This window comes from Acipenser ruthenus, chromosome 19 (assembly GCF_902713425.1).
Source record: "Acipenser ruthenus chromosome 19, fAciRut3.2 maternal haplotype, whole genome shotgun sequence".
NCBI classification, from domain to species: Eukaryota; Metazoa; Chordata; class Actinopteri; order Acipenseriformes; family Acipenseridae; genus Acipenser; species Acipenser ruthenus.
In genome coordinates this window covers 4,874,782-4,900,403 of record NC_081207.1, presented here as the reverse complement: position 1 = coordinate 4,900,403, position 25,622 = coordinate 4,874,782, and the positions used below count along the sequence as shown (strand labels likewise).

At 37.7% G+C, this 25,622-nt stretch overlaps 1 protein-coding gene across 2 annotated transcripts in view; it reads right to left on the bottom strand.

Annotated features, from left to right (window-relative positions):
- Window positions 1-1,079: 1,079 nt before the first annotated feature.
- LOC117424281 (E3 ubiquitin-protein ligase rnf213-alpha-like) overlaps window positions 1,080-25,622 on the bottom strand; it is a 44,948-nt gene continuing 20,405 nt past the window's right edge. For both annotated transcript variants that reach the window (XM_058992416.1, XM_034040490.3), the window contains exons 28-69: window positions 25,379-25,569; window positions 24,818-24,967; window positions 20,541-24,140; window positions 20,168-20,301; window positions 19,894-19,989; window positions 19,660-19,775; window positions 19,352-19,474; window positions 18,781-18,842; window positions 18,245-18,398; window positions 17,904-18,039; window positions 17,310-17,501; window positions 16,766-16,896; window positions 16,480-16,637; window positions 16,053-16,256; window positions 15,717-15,904; window positions 15,352-15,472; window positions 14,903-15,003; window positions 14,444-14,626; window positions 13,747-13,916; window positions 13,456-13,555; window positions 13,079-13,193; window positions 12,518-12,713; window positions 12,034-12,239; window positions 11,584-11,706; window positions 11,251-11,361; window positions 10,888-11,130; window positions 10,317-10,392; window positions 10,138-10,172; window positions 9,937-10,037; window positions 8,034-8,190; window positions 7,507-7,678; window positions 7,291-7,385; window positions 6,879-7,130; window positions 6,312-6,444; window positions 5,900-5,983; window positions 5,493-5,673; window positions 5,067-5,268; window positions 4,465-4,542; window positions 4,178-4,375; window positions 3,817-3,906; window positions 3,385-3,563; window positions 1,080-3,166 (exon numbers count right to left, since the gene is read on the bottom strand). In XM_058992416.1, the coding sequence (XP_058848399.1) occupies window positions 3,013-3,166; window positions 3,385-3,563; window positions 3,817-3,906; window positions 4,178-4,375; window positions 4,465-4,542; window positions 5,067-5,268; window positions 5,493-5,673; window positions 5,900-5,983; window positions 6,312-6,444; window positions 6,879-7,130; window positions 7,291-7,385; window positions 7,507-7,678; window positions 8,034-8,190; window positions 9,937-10,037; window positions 10,138-10,172; window positions 10,317-10,392; window positions 10,888-11,130; window positions 11,251-11,361; window positions 11,584-11,706; window positions 12,034-12,239; window positions 12,518-12,713; window positions 13,079-13,193; window positions 13,456-13,555; window positions 13,747-13,916; window positions 14,444-14,626; window positions 14,903-15,003; window positions 15,352-15,472; window positions 15,717-15,904; window positions 16,053-16,256; window positions 16,480-16,637; window positions 16,766-16,896; window positions 17,310-17,501; window positions 17,904-18,039; window positions 18,245-18,398; window positions 18,781-18,842; window positions 19,352-19,474; window positions 19,660-19,775; window positions 19,894-19,989; window positions 20,168-20,301; window positions 20,541-24,140; window positions 24,818-24,967; window positions 25,379-25,569 (9,491 nt within the window). In that variant the 3' untranslated portion in view covers window positions 1,080-3,012. The remainder of the gene's footprint in view (window positions 3,167-3,384; window positions 3,564-3,816; window positions 3,907-4,177; window positions 4,376-4,464; window positions 4,543-5,066; window positions 5,269-5,492; window positions 5,674-5,899; window positions 5,984-6,311; window positions 6,445-6,878; window positions 7,131-7,290; window positions 7,386-7,506; window positions 7,679-8,033; window positions 8,191-9,936; window positions 10,038-10,137; window positions 10,173-10,316; window positions 10,393-10,887; window positions 11,131-11,250; window positions 11,362-11,583; window positions 11,707-12,033; window positions 12,240-12,517; window positions 12,714-13,078; window positions 13,194-13,455; window positions 13,556-13,746; window positions 13,917-14,443; window positions 14,627-14,902; window positions 15,004-15,351; window positions 15,473-15,716; window positions 15,905-16,052; window positions 16,257-16,479; window positions 16,638-16,765; window positions 16,897-17,309; window positions 17,502-17,903; window positions 18,040-18,244; window positions 18,399-18,780; window positions 18,843-19,351; window positions 19,475-19,659; window positions 19,776-19,893; window positions 19,990-20,167; window positions 20,302-20,540; window positions 24,141-24,817; window positions 24,968-25,378; window positions 25,570-25,622) is intronic.

The window sequence follows — 25,622 nt, the reverse complement described above, 5'->3', positions numbered from 1 at the left end:
ATTTTTTTTTAAAAGTTTCTGCCATTGCTGTACAGTACATCACGTATCTGCGTTGGCTCAATGTATATGCAACTAGATTCTTTGCTTTCCGCACCTCTTCACCCCACTCCCAAATGACAGTGCAAGGCTGTGCCTCACCCGGCCTTGTTTTATGAGTCTCGGTAGTGATCAGGTGCCCTGAACACCAAGTGAACCGGAACCTCCCACATCTGGCTGCAGCTCTGCGCTTGTTTGTTTTTTGTCCTGCTTGCTGTCGACCACCCTGCCTCAGTAGAGACACCGAGCTTCTCCACGCTTGGGTGGCAACGTCCACAGGCCTCCTCTTTTAAAAAGCTACGACTACTAATGTACTAATTACTCATTTGATACTGAACATCGGTATCACAGTGCTAACCATAAATCAGGAAGAAAACCCCAGTACCCCCAAACTTATTTTGTAACAATCTAACTTTTGTCACGTTGAGCTCCATTTTTATGTAATCGTTTTTACTCTTTCTGTATTAGATTTGTTGTTTTCATTTGTTCAACACACACGAACAAAACTGATGGACATGTTATGGTGTTGTACAGCACTTACCTAAACCTCTGCATGTACTACCTAAGGCTGTTTAACAGTCTAAAACTAAGCAGTAAATTATTATTTTATATGTGGAAGCAGCCCCCTTAAAACACATCCATATTCAAAGATAATTGGCGATTACTAATACTGTTTTACCATTTTTGAAGTGTGTCTCATAACAATAGCCTATGGACTGAAAAGAGTTCAAATGATTACATTTCATGGAAGCTCAGCACCCTCTAGTGGTTTTAATGGGCTTTAAATCTCGACTTTTGAACTGTAAAATTGACTAATTTACAGCTGTTATTTAGGGGAGTTATTTAAAAGAATACTTTTAGTTTTTAATTAATAACGGTTATGTTCATAAAACTATTCTACACGGTTATTAGTAAACTATTTTGTTCATAAACATTTAAATAAGACACAAAGCAAGTCTTACAAATGTGTAAATACTTAATTCGACCAACCTTGCAAAATCATTTTCCCCAACCAAAAAAAAGAAAAAAACACTCAACAAATATCACTTTAATTATGATGATTTTTATTTTTTAATAGCGAGAACAATTTTAAATGAAATCACAAGATAAACAATGCAGCCAACCCTCAAATGTAGATACCCTACACCTAAAAATTCAGAAACAAGCAAAGGCACCTTTATCAACGAAAGACAATGTATTCTAAATTCTAAACTGCGTCTCTGTCACAAACATGAGCAGACCTGACTGCAAGCCTTTTCTATTCAGATATTTTAGGGTTTGTCAATATATGATCCTTATGGCACCAAGGAAACTACTGATACACTGATTAATCCATTTATAACAATGCTCAAGATATCGAGATCCTCAAGCTATTCCTGCAATCATGATTATGTACGCATTATAAAAACAGGCCTTTCACATTTGTGGTTGAAAACTTAATTTTACTACCAATCAACAACAAAAAAAAAAAAAACATAAAAAAATATATGTAATGGAAGCAGCATCAGAGGGATTATTCTGGGACTACAGTCCTCACTACTAAAAAACGAAATGTTGCTAAAACAGTACAATTTTGGATTGTCAAACTTAACTGCTTAAGACAACAGGCAGTGATCCAGGCAACAGTACTGAAATGTTTAATATATTATATCAAATAGTTACTATTTTTCAACTAACATATAAACATCTTCCATGTTTACAAAGAACTAAGGGAAACATATTTATAACACATGGCTTACAGATGGCTTATAAGCAACACATGGCTTATAACAGTGCAAAGTTTAAGTAATTGTTATACATGTTCCAGTTTAGAAGCAGAGAACTATATATTGTTACAGGCTTGTACAGAATATTGGAAAAAAAAAACTTCATTTTTTAACAAATTTCATTACTGTATAGAATTACACACAGTGGAGTGTTTTTTTGTTGTTTTTTTTTTAAACCCATGTAGGAATATTAGATAGACTGCAGCCTGATTTTACAAAGTCGGCAAACTGTGTCTGTTGTCTAAAGCTATTTTATTGTTAAAGGATAAGTTAGCTTCAAATGTAATAAATTATGTGCAAGTTTAAGGGGCAGTGCTCCAAATGTAAAGTAAGATAAATGTATAGGGAGTGTGGGTGAATGTCACTGGGTTTAGAGCAGTGTTCTTTAGGTATTTTGAGTGTCAGTAGTTTAACCTCTATGGTAGATCCTAAATTCTGCAAAATCTTAGCAGACCTTGCAAAATGAGCTCTGTCAGGAATCTGGGCCTGTGAAAATCGAACTGACTTCTAAATACCAAAGATCAGTTTGGTTTTATAACGTAAACATAGTGAAGGAACGCATACAATGAAAGAGGTAATGGCTGAAGCTGACCACACAGCTCTGGTATTACAAAAGAACAGTTTCATCCTCATTATCTACATACACTACAGTATGTGCAAAATACAAACCAGCAGACCTGAACTGAACAAACGCCCACAGAAAGCAGGTACATACATAGGTGACAGTAGGAGTGTAAGGCACAGTAAGTATACCCTTTCTGTCCAACAAATCTCTTCAAAAACTGCATTTATATGTTTGGAAACACGTTCTAATTTGCACTATATAGTTTTCTATATTAACTTTATGCTATGTGCATTTATTACTGTACACATTGTATGTATAACGTCCTTTGAAACATTTTGCAACTACTTTATTGCATTGAGTAACTAACTACATGTACTGTGCATTGAGATACTTTTTTTAATAAAATGGAATATGTGCACCAATATAAAAAAAAAAATGTGTGCAGTTTTATGCAGTAGACAGACTGTCATTGCAATAGCGAATGCTTATCAAATAACTTAAATTTACAGGACATGCATCTGCCTGTATTTCTTCAAAGCATGAATGGATTTTGTGATGTTTTGCGATGTTTAACAATATAAGTTTACCTTTTCAAGCAATAAAAAGCTGTCTAAAACGAAGTTAGAATTGCTTGCTGCAAAGCGTTTATCTTTGTGCGCGTTCTTGTTTATAGGTGACTGCAAATTTCCAGGCCTCGACACACTGCGACAGTAAGATTTCTTTAGGAAAAAACTCTTCCAGTTCTGGTGGGATATCAAGGTCTTTTCTTTCTATGTAGGGGATCAGCGTGTCTTTCAGGCTGCAAAAGAAAAGAAAAAGAAATTTCAGGTTGAAAATTAAAGAAAACTTCTATAGCTTCTAAATTTGAAGGTACTATTTTTAACCAATGTATATTAATTAGATGATATTTTCTGGTTTACTGGTCACTATAAAAGGCTTGTAGTGTGCACAAGCTCAGATAAGTATCAGGATTCTTATTTGGGACGACTGGGAAATTATTTGCTTCACTTGCGTTACCTCCAGGTAGGTTTGTAGACATCAGCAGCTTGGACATTCTTCAGGTTCAGAAGCAGAAATTCGTGCATCTCCAGAACAAAGGTGTCCACATTCCCTTGCGCAAAGAACCCAGTCAGGAGTCTCTGCTTATCGGCATCAAGGTTTTTTTTATACTCTTTGCAGATCCCTGCAAATGGGTCCTAACAAGTGGCAGAAAAAACATTTATTTTTATATTTTTGAAAAAAAGGCCATATTCAGGATGCAGATGAATTCTAATGCATATCATGGATGTTCTCATGCATTTTAGTGAGCAGTGATTGCAAAACCTTTTTAGAAACATTACTGCCAAAAAAAAAAAAACTTAATTACTGGTGATCTTTCCCCTATATCCCTTTTACTTTACAAAAATAATGATATTCCTCTCATGCACAGGATTTGAATCGTTTCCCTACCCGCTTGAGGTGAATAATACACTCCGATTTCCTTGCAGTTAGATACTGCCACAGAGCAATGACGTGCTTCAGGTTACATCTGCTTAACGCCTGCAAATTTAAAAGGAGATCAATAGATTTAAAAGAAATTGTAAAGCTTACTGTATTAACGTATCTTTTAGATTACACAAAAACAAGAATTATCAAAAACAAGAAGCATTGACAAATGTGTTTTCCACAAATCGTAATTTGGTTTTGGACATTTTTTCAACTTAACTATACCCCCCCCTGATTTGGTGTGTTGGTAGCTTCTATCCCCCTACAACACCTCCCTGTAAGGTGCAGTAGAATGGTTCACCCCACAGCAGAATGCTTACTGTACCTTTAGTATGTGTTCAGAAGTCTGATCTCCCATCTGCAGGATGTCTTGCACGTACTTCACCAGCTGCATCTCGGCCTCCCCCCCAGTCTTCGCAAGGAATCCCAGCGTCACTTCAACCACTGACAGGGCCTCACACACGTCACTGTATGACTGAAACTCCCCGCTCAGGGCATTCATTACTGCATTCGGGAGGGAATCCTAAAAGAATGTAAAACAGTCAAATTGAAAAGGACAGTTCTTTACCGTTCCTCTTTCTTTCTGGGAGTTACAGATAGCTCTCCACTTACCTGCACAAGTTTTTCTTTCACGTCCTTAAATATGTTTTCGTAATTTCGGTCTTGTCTGTTGAGCAATGTCGGTATTCCCTGAAATGGTTAAGTGTTTTATTTAAACGTTTAGAAACAACAGAACATTAATCTAATACAATACAAATAGAAATGCACAATATAGGACTAATAAGACCTGTGCAAACCCCCTTGTTAATCTATTGCCAGGATTTTCAAATAAAAATATAATCCCAGTTATTTGCTTTCCTCAGCATCTAAATATAAAACAGGCATACTAAAAGCTTGTAGTTTTTATAAAAATATATATTTATAATGGTCCAGCCATACATAGTTCGACAAATACAAATTACCCAAATTCCAATAAAATCTTCAAGACATTTAATTACCAGAGGAAATACATGCAACACCTGGGGTGTACACCCAAGTTAATGACTTTAAGATTGGTCTGTGTTACTAATTAACTAAAGCCTGGAAAGGACCAAACTGCTCTGCAATGGGAGTCTGATTTCCATTCCGGATCCACTGTGCCACAGTATTAGAAAGCCAGCTAGAGGGTGCACAATAGTAATAGGAGCATACTGCACACGTGCTGCTAGACTCACAGTGAAGGTAATCAGAGGTTTGCCTCGCAGGAACCGGTTTGTTACTTGCTGCTGGATTTTCTGCAGATCGAACTCTGGCAGGGTTTCCTGTCCTCGCTCCATGCTGTACTGGCAGTTTGATAGAACCAGGGGCATCAGGTCTCTCTCCACCTCGTACTTTATCACGTGAAGGTCGCTGAGATCCGCTGGGCTCACAGTGTATCTGTTGGGAGAAGGACTTACATGCACTTGGATGCAATGTATATTACGATTCTGCTATCTGCTGTATGGCTGCTTTTAATAAAATACCAACTAACAAAACAAACGATGTATTATTCCGTTTACAATTCAGTAAATAATAAAAACAATCCAGTTTTGTAAAACTAAAGTTAGCGTGCTAAATATTAAATAAACAAAGAAATGAAAAGAACAAAAATAAAAACCAACCCCTGCGTTTCTTCAGTGAATTTCTCCACAGTGTAGACCAGGTCATTGTGGAGCGCAATGAGGTAGCTCACCAGGGCAGTGGAGCACAGCCCGAGGCCCTGGCGTCTCGGGAGAAGCACAGGGAAATCACTGTCCAGCTTTAGATCTCTGCTGCAATATTCTTCAGGGATCTTAATTTCACCTGCAGGCGAGAGGGGGTGGGGGAAACAGGATTTATTATTACATGTAATATCAACCACCCCGATACTGAACCTTGGACACCATTCCACTAGTTCACAATGCCACTAAATCATTGCAACACCCATCTTAAAAGCAGATATAATTTCACTTTTATGGTGTCAATAAATTATCTTTTTTTTTTTAGCTAAACAAGCAAAAGCATGAAAAAAGTAGTTATTTTTTTTTACCATTCGTAGCCAGTGAAGTTCTGAGCTGATTCCATAACGCCAGAAAGATCTGAATTCTCTTCTCATACCACTCTCTTAATGATGCTAAATGAAAACAGGACAGGTTGAGAAATTACTTTGCAGATAAAGCTTGGTTTACAAAATCATACATGGTTCATTTATTTTTCGCTAGTGCTAGGACATAAAATGAGTGATGCGTCCATTAAAAATGCATTCTCGGTACTAACACAAACAAAAGTAACAATCCCATAATCTCTTTAAAGGGATACAAGGAATATAATATAAATGACATCAACTATCCAGAAGTTCTGAAGGAATGGTTCTTTACTGTATGGCAGAAACATTGCTTTCAGAGCGAAGGGAATGTTGTGTACAGAATTTCAGTATCATGCATATTTTGTAAATGAATTACCTGCTTGTTGACTTTGAATAAAGTCACTGATTGAGCCATGCATCAGGTCAGTCACATTCTGGAATTTCTTAACCAAATCTCTTTGCAGATCAAGCAGATCTGGTAGAAACTTGACAAGCTTCAGCTCAGCTTCCTACAAGCAAAAGGTGCAAGCAAGCAATGTAATGCTATTTATATGTGACTAACGCTAAGAGAATCATAATAGGGACAGGTTCCGATAATGAACGAAAAGGCAAAACTAGTTATGTTAGTCCTAGCATGACATTCATAACCAATACAGGGTCACTGATCCATGAAGGGATACTTTCTTTAAGTCAGTGGTCGTGGTTCTATCCAGCACTTTGTTCCAACCAGGTGCTTAATTACTTAATTGAACATCTAGTTCAATTAAACATTAGAATGAGGCTCAGGACTGCTTACATTTTATAATGAGTTACCTGGAATGGAATGAATGTCGACCACTGCTTCAGGTTATACCATTACATGCTTATGTACTTTCCCCTGATACACACGGTTTCAAATGTAACGGTTAAGACATACACAGGATATGTTAAAGGACTAAAATACCTTTTGCAAAAACTTCCATAAAACAGGCAGAGTGTCTTTGCCGTCATTCTGCTCAACAATGTGAGCCAAGTGCTGGACAGAAATCCTGTCCCTGCAGCTCCAGATGGCGGAGCAGTGGACCGCACTGTGCTCGGGCAGACTGGCCAGGAACGTCTTGGGGTTTCCATACAGGATCTTCACAACTGGGCTGGAGGAGATCCGCTTATCGTTCCGGATTTGTTCGTTTACTTCTTTCAGCTGGCGTTCTAATTTCTGGTTTTGTTTAAAAGAGGGTGGGGGGGGAAGTTGAAAGTTAAAATGTTACAACAGAAATAGAGCATAATGTATGACGGAAGGGTGGTGCTTGGGAACTGTCAAAGCCAGCCTACCAAACTCTTGTTAATATTAAAATGCAGTTGAAACGCATTCTTACCTTGAGTTCAGGTGTGATAACACTGGAAGCAATAGCCGTCTCCCAGCCATTTCTTTTCTCTTTAGTTGACAGAGTAGCATCATAACACACAGGCCCTGAAAAACAAGGATGCTGTCAGATTCCATCATGAGGAAAGGTAAAAAGAGATCACTTCCCTCTGAAAACAAAACAGGTCCCCGAAATGACTTGCTTATCTCCCTGCCCAAGTCCACTTACACTGATGCTGGTGCTGTTCCATAAGGCTGCAGAGCATCAGGTGGACAGCGTTGGCTGTGTCGTCCACTCCTTTCCCCAGGGACCTTATCAGCTGGTCCAGGTCCTTCATCAAATGGGCAAACAGGAACTCCGCTGGGTTTGTGACCACTGGCTTTATTATTTGTGCTATGGACTTTAGATATATATATGTTAAAAAAAAAAAAAAAAAAAAAGGTTTACTCCAGTCTCAAAATAAGTAAAACAGCTGAAGAGACTTTGGGGGACGGGTCACTCAAAATGAAAAACTTGATGAATCTAAATACTTCTGCTTAAATCGTAAAAATGCGATAATCCCTGCATATATTTTACTTCCAGAAATACACTAAAGTACCATGCACTAGTAGACCTTTGACTTGCATAACTTTGGTACACAAAGAACACACATTTATCAGCAATTATCAAAACAGTGGCAGTAAACAGACTTGAAGTCTTTGAAAACATGCCCACTCTATCTCTGTGTCAAAAGCTATTGGTATGCAGCGCTGTACCTGTGGATCCTGCGCAGCTCCCAGTAGCATAGCCATGTGAGTGAGGAATCGAATCAGTATGAAGGGCACAGAGGAAATCTCCCTGGTATCCAGCATCGCTGCACTGTCTCTCTTCCGCGGGTCTCCCAGAACGTGGCCACGTTGGGTTCGATCACCTCTGTGGAGACAAGACAAGACCTCTTTATTCAAGTCGAACATGAATTAAACACATGATGAGTGATATAGCAATGTGCACGTACAGTAGTACCTTGGTGTTTCGTTCACACTATCATTACATAAAGATAAAGCATTTAAAACCTTAACTACACCATATCCAAGTCAGTATTATGTTGTTACTGTACATTTGGTAACTGTAGTAGAGCTGTCTTTAGGCAAAAAAAATAAATGTACATCCGTACAATTCATACTATTTATTAATCCATAAATTCAAAAATAACCTAAGTCAAGTAGACCAACTTTGCTGTTAGTTTTGTATGCTCCACTTAGTTTCTTTATACAGTGTATATATATATATATATATATATATATATATATATATATATTAATATATATATATATATATAAATCTGCAACAAGAAAATAGTGTTTTCCGTACAATTCTGAGGCAATGACTTTAATGAAAAACAGTGTTAATGAGTATAAATAAATAAGAAAAAGTCAGGTAGTTAAAAAAAAATTTTTTATTAAATCACATTACTAAAATCTGAAAGAAAAAAAAACAGAACAAACATGTTTGTCATATTTTATGGAAATCAAAGAGAGTCCACTTTTTAAAAAAAAACTTATAGCACTGACTATTGGATGCCACTTTCTAAAATATACATCAAACATAACAATTCTTAAAAAATAAATTAAATACAGTTATGGCCAAAACATATGACTATATTTAATCACATTAGTAATAATAACACTTGCCTAGCAGAATAAGATTGTAGTTGTGCACTGGGATTCAAATTAGCATTGGTACATTTTGCAAATGCACTGTTTTACAAATGTGTACGAGGCTTGGAGCATTTTTGTACAAATGTAACTGTATTTTTAGAAACATGTGTTGTTCACCAAAATGTTGTAATTTTAAAACGTATCCACATCAAGACAGAACATAGAAATAGTTTGGAAGCTGAGACAAGCGCTTGGAAACAGTGACAGGCAACACTGATTGGCTGATAAACTAGCTTTTTTCTTTGACCAAGACCACAATGTGAAAGTGCTACCATCACATACCAGAACACAAATGGGAAAGTAACAACTTAAAAAAAAAAAGAGGATTTTCACAAAAATGTGTCATCCCAAGTAATATCTAATGTAATTCACCATCCACTTCCTTTTTGAGCATTCATGTTACTACACCATGTACAAAAATACGTGTGTATTTCCATATACAATTAGAATGACATCTTTCAGGACCTGCAGCATAGAGAGTACAAGCAAGGTCCTAATTGTTTTTCTCTGACCTCACACAGGAGTAACAGAACAATGCTTCGCTTTGACCTTGCGACTAAACTATGAAATCCTTTTGTAAAACAGTCACAGTCTTCTGCCGTTTTAACAGAAGCTATGACGGTGAGTTATTGGAAATACTGGACTTGCCCTGTCTTTTGCCGTTATATTCGGTGCTAATTTCGATTTGTTTCTGGAGCTCACTGATGCCCTTAGGATCTCTCCATGGCTGAACTAAAGCTTGCACTGAAACCCAGCCACACTTCTCAATATACAAATAGCGTGTATGCGCTCTAGTGACATGTACAGTGATAGTAGGGAGCAAATTTTAGAGTTTTGGGATATTTTTCCAAAAAAATTAAATTCTGCCTGAGCAAATTCTGTGATTTTTCCTGCGATCGTGGAATCCTGGAGGGACCAATTATATATATATAAATAATGAATACATAGTCTTTTTACTTACTTTACTTCCATCTGTTTAAATCCTTGAACAGGTACATGGTTTTCTCCTCCCATTTCAGCACCACAGTCAATGCACTTTCTTCTCTCCATTGGTTGTCCACACTGCAAACATGGTACAAATCAACAGCAACAGTGTGAATAAAAATATAAGAAAGCAGTGCAGTTGAATTATTTAGATGATTATTATTACTTTATTATTTACCTCACCAACAGCACATGGATGACCATTTGGACACACTGTGTGGGAATAGAAACAAACGTGCTATAATGAAATGCATCAATATTATAATGTAAAAAGCTCACATCTTGTTCACTTTATGTAGGACACAGTACATTGTATTTAAAAATCATTTTTCAGTTAAGGAAGTGAACTATACTTACCATACCAATGCACTTGCCCTAATACTTGCTGGGCTACTGCCATCATATCCTCGGGCATTGTTGGCAAGAAGGCATTCTATGAAGAAAACAGTAGTAAATTTAACAAAATATAAAAAATACTATGCTGTACAAAAAAGCTTTATTTGTCTGCAATATCTCCAGTCATCAAACCGAACAACACTAATTATTCCAATCATTTGTAAATACACAGTATAGGTCACTCCTGGGTGATCGGTATACCCACCAAATGATTGTATGGAGTACCATTACATAGGAAATTGTAGTACAAAGTACAATTAGACCAACGTTTCAACAAGAAGTATTTTGACAATGTGTTTTGTAACATGGTCAACGTTGACTGAACTGCACTATTTTATCAGTTATTGGCCCACATACTGGGGTTAATAGTTCAAGTAATTCCAAAACCAAGTTGTACACATACGGTTTACAGATAAAAAGAATGTCAATACAGTATCTTCACAAATACCATATGCCTTCAAACTAGACACCAGTTCACATAGACATGAGATGTACTCCAGATTGTATAGTTAGTTAAGAAAAAAGTTCCAACCTGCATGTTTGCTGGAACAAAGGCCAGCTGTTTCAGTGGGGCCAGAATCCCATCCTTTCCACACAAGAGTACAGCAGCTGTGTGAACGGTCAGTTCCATTATCGTCTGCAATGTGCTTGGATAACCAGGGCGGACAGCAAGGGTTTCAAGACTATTTCTGACCAAGGAGTCAGCCAAGTGCTTTAGCTCTTGAGTGCCGAGTATATTCGAATTCTTGATAAATTCAATTAGTGCCTCACATTGCTGAAAAAAAAAAAACACACACATCGAAAAAATAAACAAACATTAAAATGCAAACAAAAGATAGATCAAAGGCTTCATGCAACTTATAAAAATGTCCATCGATAGCTTAATTACACTCACCGCAGGTTTTGGGTGGACGAGTTGGTTTGCTGATCCGTAAAGTGTGGTCACCTCTCGGAACAGAGCCAGGACCAGGTACAAAGCTTGATTATCTGCTGGACGGTTGCAGTTCTGGAGAACGGCAAAAACAGAGCTACAGCTTAACTTACAGTAGTGATAATTCACATTATGCAACTTTGACTGGGAAACAGAGAGCCACTAATGCAGTTTCATCATTATGAAACATTGCAAGGGTCTGATGGGTTATTTACTGGAACATTGGTTTTAATCTTAGAGAACATGCTGCTTGAGTCAATAGTGTACAGTATGTAAGAAATGCATCAATTCTATTACCTTGTGTGCCTCTGCTATGCCCTCTGTTTTACACTCGATCATTGCCTTGCCAACTGCATCACGGAAAGTTTTGTAAACATCACCACATACCAGGAACCGGTCCATCTGGCCTGGCTGGTCATGCTACAGGAGGGAAAAATAAAGAGAATAGTAATTTTTTTTGCATGGTTTACATTATTGAGAGCAAACAACAAGCTTGGGCACTTATGTTTTGCTAAGGGCTTCCATCACAAGTTAAAATGATAAAGGACAGTTCAAAAGCATGACCAACTCTAGCTGGTCGTTTACCAACTCCGCTGGTTTCTGACAGTTTAAAACCAGTTTCCAGACCACTTTTTGAAAAAAAGAAAAAAGTATAATTATCTGGCAATTGCGACTTCAATTGCATGCAGTTATAAACAAATCCCTCAGCAGTGCAAGACACCTTGGTGGACTGGGTTGAATCGTTACCTGCTGCTGAACAATTTCAACAGGGAATATCCATCTGAAATTATTATTATTTAACAGCTGCTGTACGAATTCCATGCCTTGCTGACGGCAGATTTTCCGAGCCAGGTAAATCCGATACCAGTCATTCCCGCTTCCTTCACACAACTGTTTAACGCTTTTCAGGAATTCTGACGTGTGCTGACCTCCAGGTATCTGCAGTTGTGACCCTAAAGAAAAAAGAAAGAACAAAAAAGTTCAGACACATCATAAGCTGGAAAACTGAGTCACACCCACATGCCCACTTATCTGAACCCCAAACTTAAGCAAGTCTAAGTAATGGGCGACAAAGTCATCTGTATACTGTTTTTTGAAAGTGTATAAGAGGATTGAATTAAAGTATTCAATTTTCACAATCTCTTCTTGCTTTATACTTGCCCCCAGAAATATTTTCATAGAGCATAGTGACTAGAATCAAAAAAGATTGTCATTAACTAAATCACAGTACCTGAATTTCCAGGTTCAACCAGAAAGTTTGCAGCCATGTCAAGAGAGAGACGAATCCTCGCTATCTCCTGAAGATATTCCACTGAAACACTGGAGCCTTTATTTCTAATGGCGTGTCTTAAGAAATGACTTTCCTGTTCCAACAATGATTGCTGTTCTGAGACTGTAAAGCAGTGAGCATTCTCATACATGGAGTCCTATGTAAAAATAAACAAATACTAATGAAGTCACCAAGCTGCCAATTTAATAATGCATGTTACAAGTAACCTGCTCTTATTCACTATATATACTTTAAATATAACAAGCATGAAAATTATTACAATTAATCATATGTATATCTGGATGTCCCAGACTTGCATACAGTAATTACTGTAGTACAAAAATGTTAACAATAACTTAATTACACTTTTTTGTAATGGTAAATCAAAAACTGTAAAACATTTTGATTAATATTTTTTAGGTTTGTAAGTTAACATGCTGTCAGGTGTTGGAAGGATACATTAAAACTGGGTTTTCTTTGTGACACTAGTTGTACATAAAGCAGTACAAATAAACAGTCTACCTCCAAACAGTTTATGAAGAGGGCATAGAGTTCAGTCTTATCCTCGTCTCCTAGAAGTAAACTTCTTTCAACAGAGGAAAGGTGTTGTTGTAGATAATTTTTAACTCTTTCAAAGCTAAAACAACAAAAGAAAATAGCAAAGCAAATAATTTAATAACACGTACTGTATCTATTTAAACTCATATTTTTTGCTGGTCTATGAATCAATATAGTAATACTTTATAGTAAAAGAAAGAAATAAAAACCAGGAAACGCCCCGAGGCTCATGTCCATATGATTAATAAGAGACGCAGGGAGTGTAGATTTTCGGTATTCTCTTGTCAGTTTTTGGATCACTAAACAGTTTAATTACTGTTTTAAAGCCGTCTGTCTCTTACCTGTATTTTAACAGCAGTTTGAGCACCACTGATCGGACAACTGGAGTTCTATCTACATAGTCATCAAATGGAGAAAGAGCTTTGGTGTGGAACTTGCTATCTTTAAAAAGAAAAGAAAAAAGGTTAATTTAAATATTAAAATTCTTTTTAAACAACGTATTAATATGTTAATATATACACACAAGGATACCACAAGGATAGGTTAAATACATTTTATCTCTACATACATACATACATATATAAATCAATTATTAAATATTGTCAAAACTTATTTTAATACAGTAAGCTCACCTTTGTTAACAAGTGGAATTGCATCATTGGCAACCAGCAAGAGAGAGAGAAGGTGATGGATGATGCTCTCTGAAGGAGGAGAATTGTCCTTAAAGCACACAGTGGACACCACATCGATGAAAAAAGCATTGCATCTGTTTCGGAAATGGACATTCGACTGCACCGCCTCCCTGAAAGACATCGAGGATAGCAGGTTTCAGTAACACACAAAGTTCTAAAATCAATTAAATAATATATGTAATTAGAAAGTTCTATAAAATCAATGGCAACATTAAATACAAGGTTGATCCACATCATGGGATGGCTTGGTGCATATAGCAAGTAGACATCTAGATGTATCTAGCATACATGCAAGTGCCAATGGTGTAATACAGCAGCGTGGTGGTCCAGTGGTTAAAAGGGGCTTGGTACCAGGAGGATCCCGGTTCAAATCCCGGCTAAGCCACTGACTCACTGTGTGTGACCCTGAGCAAGTCACTTAACCTCCTTGAGCTCCGTCCTTCGGATGAGACGTAAAACCGAGGTCCTATTGTAAGTGCAGCAGCAGTTGTTGATGGATAGTTCACACCTTAGACTCTAAGTCACTTTGGATAAAAGTGTCTGCTAAACAGATTAGCACTGTAGAGTGGGGTTTGATTCAGGTGTCTCGTTGCAATGCTTTGCTCGTAGATGGGAAGCAGTAAAAGCCTATGCATACCTGATTTCTTCCGAAACTTTCACTTCGAAGTCATCTTGGATAGCTGTTTTACAAACCGGACAATACATCTGTGCAGGACCAAACCACTTCCCAATACAGGCCTGGCAATAGATGTGATCACATGGCAGGAGCACTGGATCACATGGATCCTCCAGACATACAGGGCATGGCTGCTGACCGTACCTGCGCCACAAGAAAAAAAAGATTTAAAAAAATGCTTTTTCACTAGTATGCAAATCATTTTCCATTTGGAATTTCCATGCGTTGCATTGTTTCCATCCGACTCAGCAACTGACTATTCCAAGCCTCATAACAGTTCATCACTAAAGTTAATAATTTAATGCAACATCATTTTTATCAACTTGCTTCAAAATGTTCTCCAAACAGTGCATCTTGGGTGATTAAGCTAGCTTGGGTATAAATCTTAACCCAAAAAGGTTAACCATCAGAAATAAATACCTGAAAAACCTTTTACTTGCTGCTTCTTTGCAACTTTTAAGTATGTCAATCACAGCTACAAAAGGTTTGTTGGATTTTAAATCAGAATTTTCCTGGAGACACTATAGAAAGAGAAAATGTCACAGTATAAATGGTACAAGCACAGGCACTCTTAGCAGTGAAACCAAACACAACAATGATATAGCAATAAGGCACGTATTATTAATGATATAGCAATAAGGTACGTATTATTCAATATAATTTGATGCACATATTCTTTATAATATGCTACTTCGGCATTTTAATAAAAAAACATCTGGAGTCTCAGAATCAGGAGAAATATACCACGATTGCTACCTCAACAAATAATGCAACAGTACATTTAATACTTTACAAATGTGTATTTTTTTCTAAAGCTAGATCCACTGGATACAGTAAAGGCAGACTAGCATGGCAAAGACAGACGTTACCTTTCCTAACTTGAGAGTGTGTTCCTCTACCAGCTCCGGCAGTCCCTTGCTTACAGTCTCGATTCCCAGCAGCACATGTTCCACAAACAAGGACAGGGAATAGATACGATTCCACCCAGATCTAAAATTAATCAAATAAAACATATCGTACAAATTGTACATTGCACAACAATTTAAAAACCTGAATGCATGTCAGTTCCAACAACATATAAAATGCACACCTTTTTTTTTAAATTTCAAATCAATTTCAATTGTGTTTTCATGGGTGCGCTGGCAAAACACCATTTAAAGGTGTATCCTCTGATCCTTTGTACCTGCCAAGCTTGTTCTGTATGTCATACATTATGAAGACCTCTAGTACTCACCTGACAAAACTGACCAGAGCGTGGCATCGGTCCCCATACAGCTGGGCATACTCCTCAGAGCAGACCAGCTCAACTGGAATCTGAAGACTCTTAACCTGCCGCAGCCAAGCTTGACAGGACTCATCGGTCTTCAAATTATGGGGCTCCAGCAACTCAATGCAGGCAGTAGCAGCATAGATGTCTATATCCTGTGTAAAAACACAAAAATACATGTATTCCGTTTTTTCAGATTACATTTTTCTTATATATAATGCAGAGACTGAATGCCTTGATTGGCTTTACCTAGACTGACCCAATCTAGTGACAAGCATTATTTTACAAAAATGATATGCTTACCATTTTTAATCCTTCCCCTCCATTACTTTGTTGGAGCAGTGCTGCCAGTTCTGGATAAATAGTGATCATTCTTGAAAAGTTCTGCAGACGCTTCTTGAATTGATGGTAAGCTGAATGAACCCAGGGTAGCGAGGGCACCTCCTCCTCAATGCCTAAGCTGATTCTTAGCTCATGCACACAGGATGTCAGTGCTTGGTGTAGAAACTATGGAGAAGGTGAACAAAAACAGGTTGCAGTTTTCCCCAACATGTTTTCCCATTCCAGTCCATAATCTACAAATTCACAGGCAGCGTCAAGCAGCTACGTCTTCCAAAAGCACAACATTAAAAATAGTTTTATAGATGATTTTTTTCCCCGAAAACCTTGATCGTCTAAATAAATAAATATACATTTTTTTTTTGAAAAAGCAGACAGAATGAAAATTCACCTCCAACTCCACTTGAGAGGAGACATTCATCGTCATCAGGAGAAAATCTTGCAGATATCGGTAGTAAAATTCGTTCTTCACTTCTTCATTTGCTTGCGACATATAACGTCCGAGCGGAGTTTTACTGAAAAACTCTTCAAACTGCTTGTGGGTGTGTCCTAGAGTGAAAAGATTTCCTGATCAAATCATGAAGGAAGATACATCTCAAAAGCACAACTAAATCCTGCAACATGGACACATTCATATCAGCAAAACCAAAAGTCACTGTAAATGAATCAGATTGTACCTTCTTGTTGCAGAGCATGAACCCAGAGGTCTTCAAGGTAATCCTTTATCCTCCAGCTGAAAGGCATGGTGCTACAAACCCCCATATCCAATTTCATGTAGTTTTGCACAAGAATCGTCTTGGACTCAGAACTGTAAAAATCAAGAGTGACAAGCAACACATCAAAACCTCAGGAAAAAAATATCATAGTATAGATCAATGTGTGCATCCTGCTATTGGTATTACGTTTTAATAGATACTGTACTGAGACTGTCCCTGGTATAACATTTTAAATTATGGTGAAGCAACATTTATTGTATATAACAAAATGTACACAATCTATGATAACAGTTTGGGATTGTTTAATGCTAACTTGGTCAGAACTCATTAGAACACATTTGCTTCACATTGCATTAGTATATTAATGCTAACTTGTAGTCTAATCAAGTTCTTAACATTTGCTTCACATTGCATTAGTATATGTAATTCTTCCTAATAACAGGCTGTATTTCTACATCAACAATGTATGAGGGTGGTAAAGATTATACAAATAGTAAATGCTTACTTCTTGTCAACTCTTGTATAGGGTATATCTAGCAGCTTTAAATCACCAAAAATGTCCATCCAGAGTTTTTTCACAAGTCGATCTGAATTTGTATCCGTCAGAATGTCCAGGTTACAATCCCTGTCTATGAGGGAGATCACCTGGGCCAGGTAAGGGATGACCACAACCTGGACTCGCTTCCACAGGGTGTGTCTGCAGAGGAGGACAGCATGATCAACACAATCAACACCCTTGAAACAGTACATCACAGTGTGCGATTGACTAATCAATTAAAATCACATATCTTATGAGTCACATTAAACTGGGGTCCTATTCAAAGAGCTATATCTCAGGAGCATTTTTTTTTTTTTTTTTAAATCTAATTTTTATAAATAGATAACATTTGCTATCCATTACACTTTCCTATCCTACTGTTATTGAAACAGTCTAGAACATTTATAAAACACATTCCTTAAGTGCCATATCTATATTAGTAGTACATTTACGTTGGGTCTAAAATGCATACTGTTTCGATAAATGCCTTAATAGTTCATTACAGGGGTTTGCTGAACACCACATAAATGTGCATGTCTTCTTATAATTTTGAAGGCTTACCTGAACGTCCCTCCTTCCTGCAGGGCATCAATGTTTGTTGCTTCCTTGAAAACCCAGTTCTTGGCTGACAGAGAGTTCTCATCATTTCTAGCCAGCAGGGTGTACAGTCTTCTCTTCATTGTTTTCAAAAAGGAAGCTGTAGAAGTTTACAAAAAATAAGAAACGACTATCTAACTCATACCAATAATAAGAAGAAAATGCTACGAAAGACAGTGGGTATAAACAGCGGGAGGTCTCAATACTGTCACCCTTTAAACTCTATACTAATCTTGCTGGTGTTTTTCCCCCAGGGGTTATTTGTTCACCTACGTTCATTATGAATTAGAATCTCAGCAATGTACCGTTGAGTTCCTCGTCTTCTGCTAGCAGCGTCAGCAGTATCTGCACTCTCTTGGTGCTACGATTGGTCCCTTCGTATTGGTCCCTCAGCATCCCAACAGCGCTCTGCACACAGCTTCTAACCAGCGAGGTTGTGTCTAGTATGTTTTCAGAGTCCTGAAATTTACAGATGAAATGTACATATATCATCCGACCCAGAAGGATGTAATATCCACAGCAGTTACATTAAGTTGTACTTTGAATGCACACACTTATTACAGGCAACAAAACTTGTGAACCTATATTATGATGCTAAACATGTCAAGCTAAGAAGAAAATAACAATATATGCAATATGCTTGCATAAAACACCTGGTAAGTCAATTAACCAATCCTTCCTGAATTATAATTAATCACTTCCTTGTCTTAAAAGGGACAAACCAGTTTAAAATCAGTTATTGTTGTAATCACTTATTGTAAGCACTGTAACATACAGATGCCTTATAATGTAAATAAACAGTGCTGCAGCTACAAAAGTCATGCCTAATGTCAAAACATACATTGTTTTCTTCATTTTCTGGGGGCTCTGTCATTTCAGAAGCCTCGACACCTATCACCATTGCTGCAAAGAAAACAAATACTTAAATTAACGTTTCTTTCAAACCAACAGATCATGGAGAACAGCTTTATCTTACTAAAATGATATAGATATATAGATATAGATATAGATATAGATATATATATAATGACGGGGCAGCAGTGTGGAGTAGTGGTTAGGGCTCTGGACTCTTGACTGGAGGGTCGTGGGTTCAATCCCAGGTGGGGGACACTGCTGCTGTACCCCTGAGCAAGGTACTTTACCTAGATTGCTCCAGTAAAAACCCAACTGTATAAATGGGTAATTGTATGTAAAAATATTATGTGATATCTGTATAATGTGTATAATGTGATATCTTGTAACAATTGTAAGTCGCCCTGGATAAGGGCGTCTGCTTCGAAATTATTAATAATAATAATAATAATAATAATAATAATAATAATAATAATAATAATAATAATAATAACAAAAACAACTTGGTGTACTAAACCACACTAGCAAAACACCATACTGGGACACCTCTTTCTTCTTACCTTCAGGTTGCTCAGCTTTTTCTTCAAACAGTTGACTGATGGTTAGGTTCCTTAAAGCAGTGATATCAGAAACGATGTCCTTCGATCTCCTGAGATCGTCAATATGGACAGACTTCCAAGGACCTAAGCACAGAAAGGGAAATCAGGTTAAATCAGCTTTAATTACAATGATTTGAGTTGAGTTGAAGAAGAAGATATCCCACAAAGAAAAATATTCAGGCACATTTCTTTTACAATTTTCATGTATTTTAATGTATGCATTTTATTAGTCACAGTTACACGATTTACAAAGTTTAATATCACCTTACCTCCATGAAAACCTACATATGAGGTCCCTCCTTCCATTCGAGGAAGCTTAGTTATGAAATAGACAAAAACTCTACCCCCTTCCTTGGTTTTATTAATTTCGTTTATAGCAGAATATCTAAAAAAGAAAACAGAAAACAAATTCTCCAATAACACAAGTGATCTTTAAACAATGTATCATGTGACCCTTACAGTATCTTCAATGTTGCAAGACATCACCCTAAATAAGGACTTACTTTGCTGATGCAATCAGGTTTGCACTTTGAGAACCTTCTTCAAAATCAGTCTGAATTATAAGGATTTTGTTTCCAACGTTGGCATCAAGAAAATGTCTGAAAAAATATATTTTAAAAACATCTTAGTATTTTGTGTTAACTTACTGGAAAGGTGCACATATTTCAACTGCCACTTGCAAATCAAGTGTGTTGAAAGCTTCAAGAAACTAAAGCTGGTTGGGAATAAACTGGGTTTTGAGTGATCACCACATGCAGTATATTGCACTTTACAAACCTGATCTTTTTGAGGAAAGAGTGTTCAGTATCAAATTGTTGCAGGGACAGAAGTACAATGTTCGGAAGACCATGAATTTCACTGGACAGTTTTTCAATATCAGAAGCTGTGAGAAGCCGGGAGAAAGTTGTAACCTAAAATAAATAAATAAATGAAAAAAATATCAAGTAAACATGGTTCCAAAAGTAACTAAAAAAGGAACAAGGAATTAAAGTTACAATGGCATTTTAACGACATATCGCTAGTGTAAAGCGTCATGCTATATTACAATTATAAGGTTGTTTATAAATGCCCTAGTTACATGCTCTTATAACAAAAGGTATAACAACAGTTAAAGTCATCAATGAATAAAAACACTTGAGAGATAAATTACCTCTGTGAATGCTGCCAGGCCCCGATCTTCCAGCTCTGTGTGTGAAATGACAAAGTCTGCGAGTGAGCTGTGTCTTTGATTCTCAAAGTACTCCTTTACCAGCTGGTCAGACTCCACTTTCGACAATCGAGAGTTGCTTAGCCTCACCACTGAATCCGGAGTGGCACAGCTGAGTAGAATGTGTTTGGCCTCATCCAGCACTTTTCTCTTTGTTTCTGTGATGTCTGCATCTCCCTTCAGTTTCTCTGTCACTTGCAGGACCACTGATGCACACGTGTCAGAATGGTAGCCAATAAAGACATCAGATGGAACATACATCTGGGTCTCTTGGGCAAAAGATTGCTGATTGTCGACTGCAACGAAGACATCCACCCACTTCCTCAACTTTTCGACAATTTGTTTCTGGTCACTCTTGAGGATTGTGTTAATGTCAAGATAATGCTTTTCAAGTCTGTTAATGAGAGGGATAGGGAACTGCTTGTAGACCACTTCTTTCTCCTCAATGACTATGAGCCTGAAATCCTTATGAACCCTACACTTGACACGGTGTGTCCCCAATCCCAAGTCCACATACTTCTGTCCACCAAGGCAAACGTAGTACTGGTTAAGGGCATCATACAGACTTTCATAAAGGTTCTGTAGGTTGAGAAGAATGATGGTTTGTCCCGTTTCCATACAGATCTTTACACGGTTGATATTGCGGCAAATCTGGGTATACTCCTGATCCTTTGGGAAGCTTGAGCCAAAGATTATTTCTGGCTGACTTCGGTCTGAGAAGAATGTTTGTTGAAGTATCTGGAGAGCAACATAGTTTTTTGTCAAAACCAGCAGGTATCGACATTCGCTGTCCTGACTGTCTGCACAAATGTTTTGTCTGACCAGTTCAAAGGGGTTGATATTATCCATGTCAATTCTCATTGTAACGTTTGAAGTAAAAGCAGCCACAGCATCAACGTCATCTCTACCACTGAAATTCCTGAGCACCGCCTCCACGATCTGCTGAGCAGTGGGCTCTTGATTAGTGAATTTCGCAATTGCAAACACCATCTTTATAAGACTGTAATAATCCCGGAGACCAAAGAACTCTTTGCCTTGTTCTTTACAGATGTCTAAATAAGCTTTGGCAAACCCTTTAAAGAATCCCTGGACTTTCTTAAGTATCATGGGCTCCGAAGAACATATCCCCTTGGCACTTGCGATTAACTCTTTTTCATCCGGATCTCCACGGGACACAAAAATACCTCTGTTCATTTTGGCAGGGTCCAAAGCCCAGTTGGAAATCCCAACAAAGCCAACTTTTTTATGTGGAAGAGGCTCATCATCAATGCAGCCTTCCTCCAGGAGTGGGTGAAGGGTCTTCAGGGGCATTTTAGCAGAATCTTCGGCTAAGCCAATTTCATCAAGGACCACAACTGATACATACTCCTTCAAATTTTTTCCTTCTTGAAAGCGAGCACACTGTTTGAAAGTGTTGATGATGCCTTCAGGGGTAGAGTGAGGGCTGCACTGGAATGAAACAAGATGGATCTGCTTCAGTTCTTTATACAAATCTGAATGCGCTGCTTGGCCTTGCATAGCATCTGCCACTAAAGTTTTAGCCAGTGATTTAGAACTTCCTGGTTTTCCAACCAAAAACAGTGGGATCCGGAGTTCTATGCAGATGACCATCATGAAGACATTTTCTTTCAAAGCGCTGTTTCGTGCTATTGTCTTTCCCAAAGGCACACCACTCAATAGAAGATCTTGCATAAGTGAGATTTCTTGCAGGACCTTGAAAGGATAGTAAGATTTGGGAAGGTGAGCACAGATTTCTTTTCTGTATTCTTCCTTCTTTTCCAAACAGGCATGATAACAAACACCGACTGCCATTACCAGGGACCAGACAATTTCATTTCTTTCATTTCTTTCATCTAAGAGTTTCTCATATTTATTTTCTTTATTCATGAACTCTTTCAACTCTTGGAGCAACATTTTATGATTACTGTAAAACCATACAAAAACATGCATGCAACGTTCCACATCTCTCAGGCTGACAAAGCTACATTCATCTTTTCTCCGCCTCATGTAACACTGTGAGGTGGACAACACATCTGTGATGAGAGGAATGTAGTCAACATGAATGTCGATGGTCTTAACCACTCTCTGCACAATTTGCTGGATGTACATCTTTTCAGTATGATCATTAAGCTGTCCAAAGTCCCACACTAAAGGAATCATGCTTGGAGGCAATGCCTGCACTCTGTAAACAAGCTGCCGCAGAGGAATGGATCCCAGTTTGTCTTCGGTCTCTTCTGCTCCAACCTTGTAACCCAGACCTGCCGATTCTAAGCGTCCGATCATTTCATCTGTATGCTTTCTGTAAGGGTTGCATGCAGCTACAATCTGCAGACCTGTGTAGGCAGCCAAAGGTTCTCCTTCTACAGTTTTGTCACAAAGTACTTCTTTGATACTGCTTACAGCTTCGGTCGTGTTGGCTTCGTCAAAGAACAGGACAGAGTCAAAGCCATATTCTTCCTTACCGGCGTATGAGATGGATTCTGCTTCCCTTACTTTCAAGTAAATCATTTCTGCAGTTGTTCCTCCATGAACCTTTACAAGTTTCATGTTTTCCATTGGGGCACCACACTTCCGCAGTTCACAAAGGAACTTGATAAGTCTGGTCTTGCCACAGCCAGTTTCTCCCATGATTATGACAGGGATGCCACACCTGAACCTCATGTGGATGGCAAGCATCTTCAGCATATTGTCTGTGGTGAGTTCATAGGTCTCATCAGGGTCAATGGGCCACTGAACTCCAAGCACATGGCAAAGATACTGTATCTTCTTCTCTCTCGGGAGTTCATCAAAATTTATATTAAACGGCACTCTCTGAAGCCTAAGGCCTTCATAGAGCTGTGGAGTCATGATGTTGTTCTTAATAACTCTGCCAGTCGAAGGGTCGATTGCATCAACTGCATTGCCATTCACCTGGAGGTGGAAGCCGATGAAGGTCATGGATACGTGATCGTCATTGAAAAAGATGTACGGGTGTGGTTCCGTCTCCCACTTCTTTCTGATACGGAAAGGAGCAAGGTCCTCTTCCGTGACCCTATCGAAGTTAAATTGTTGTCTCCCAGGACTTTGGTCAGAGATACTGAGAGAAGGTGTTGCAAAATCTTTTGCCATAAGAATCATGAAGTCAACTACAAAGTTTTTAAAACCTTGTAAAGTGTCACCAGTGAAACTGAAGTCACAAAAAACAGATGTCTCGCAGTCTTGTAGCTGCAAATTCAGGAACCAGGCAAAGTTCCTCAGCTCTGACCACGATGGATCTATTATACCACAGTAGATAAAGAACAACTGCAGACACTCAACATGGGTTCCTTCAGTGCCGCTGTAAGTAAAAGTGTCAATGTTTTCATGTTTGTGGAACCGCTTAAGGTACTGAAAGGGTCTTTGAAAGGCTTCACTTCTGAATTCTTGGTCATCCATTAGTGGGTCTGTCATGACCTGGTATGTACTGTCATGCATGCCCATTTCTAGCTCCAGAACTTCTTTGGGAGGTCTGCAGAATACTTTAGGGAAGATATTCAGGAAAGAGTAATGTGGAGTGTTTGATCCCTAAGAAAAATAAATAAGATATTTAATTAAATAACTAAAAACTGATCAAATGAAAATCTGTTGTTGGCTAATATTTGTGCATGTAGTTCATTTTTATGTTTTCTACTAGAGATGCTGAATATTTAACTTGCATATGATTTTCACAACCATATCCTGTATATTTCTAGTGTTGCTTTACAAAAACTTGAATAGTAGCTAACAAAGATGATTCCAACAATCCTATTTTGCAGCTACACTGTTCTCAATTTGCAATTGTGTTATAGCAAACATGTATTTTCATTTTCATATCAGGTAGTTCTCAGTTTCTAAGCCTTAGTCACAAGATATTTGTTACAATTGAACTTCCTGGGTTATTTCACTTCAGCAGTGTCTTCTGGGTCAAAGAATGCTGGTCATTAGTGGAAGCAGCTGATTGGTTAATAAAAAAGGAAGAAGTCATTGAAGGGTGTACAACTTCATCGTCCAAGTGAAATGACCAAGCAAGTGTAACACTAACTGATTTCTTTACTAAAGTGGTAGTACCCAATATCATGTTTACTAGAACATGTGTTTCTTTCAAAACTGTACTTCTGGGACCTAGGTAACAAATAGAAGTGCACAACTGGTAATGAATTAATGTTGTTAGCTGCAATCACTTTAACAGTGTATAGTGGAAAAAAACTATATAAAACACTTACAGGTCTTGTCTGTTTCTTCACGTCTGATGTTTCAAGGATCTCAACGACATACAGATGTCTATTGCTGCATTTCCACATTTTACCTTCAGCATCCATCAAGTAATGCAGGACCAGCAGTTTAAAGAGAAATTCAGAGAGACCTTTCTGAACCTAAAAACAAATTGAAGATGAAATAACAGATTTCAGAAGACTCTTTACTATAAAACTATTAAAAGGTGTGTCAATTTACATATCCCATTTATTCAATATGAAAACCACATACATTTAAGAGTAAAAGAAAAATATGAAAACAGCTGTAATTACAGAAAGCGTGATTTTCTTTTACCTTATTAAATTAAAATAGTCACACTTTATCAATAGAGCACAGTGGAAAATAGAACCCTATAATTCTACAGAAGAAAAATAAAAAAATATTCTAGTTAAGGACCAAGAACTAGGTCCCTATTGTGAAGCACTATTAAATTCCAGTTAAATGCTAATGAAGAGTTAAAAAAAAAAAAAAAAAGTGAGTGAGAGAGAGCTCTCAGAAACAGGCAGACAATTGTAATGGAAACTACTCACTGAAGAGGTGATATCAAAATGAAAGACTGTTAGCTTGTTCTGCGTGGAGCTGTTTAACAAGGGCAATATAGACTGAAGGACTTTGTTTTCATCAACCTTTGGTTCTATCAGTCTTATGCATTTCAGCATAGCGTCCTTGTTATGAGTTTGTTCGAGTTCTTCGTATCGCCTTCTGACATATAGTGATTTACCTTAAAATACATTGAATATATAATTATGATTAACTTTGGTTAACATTTAAGAT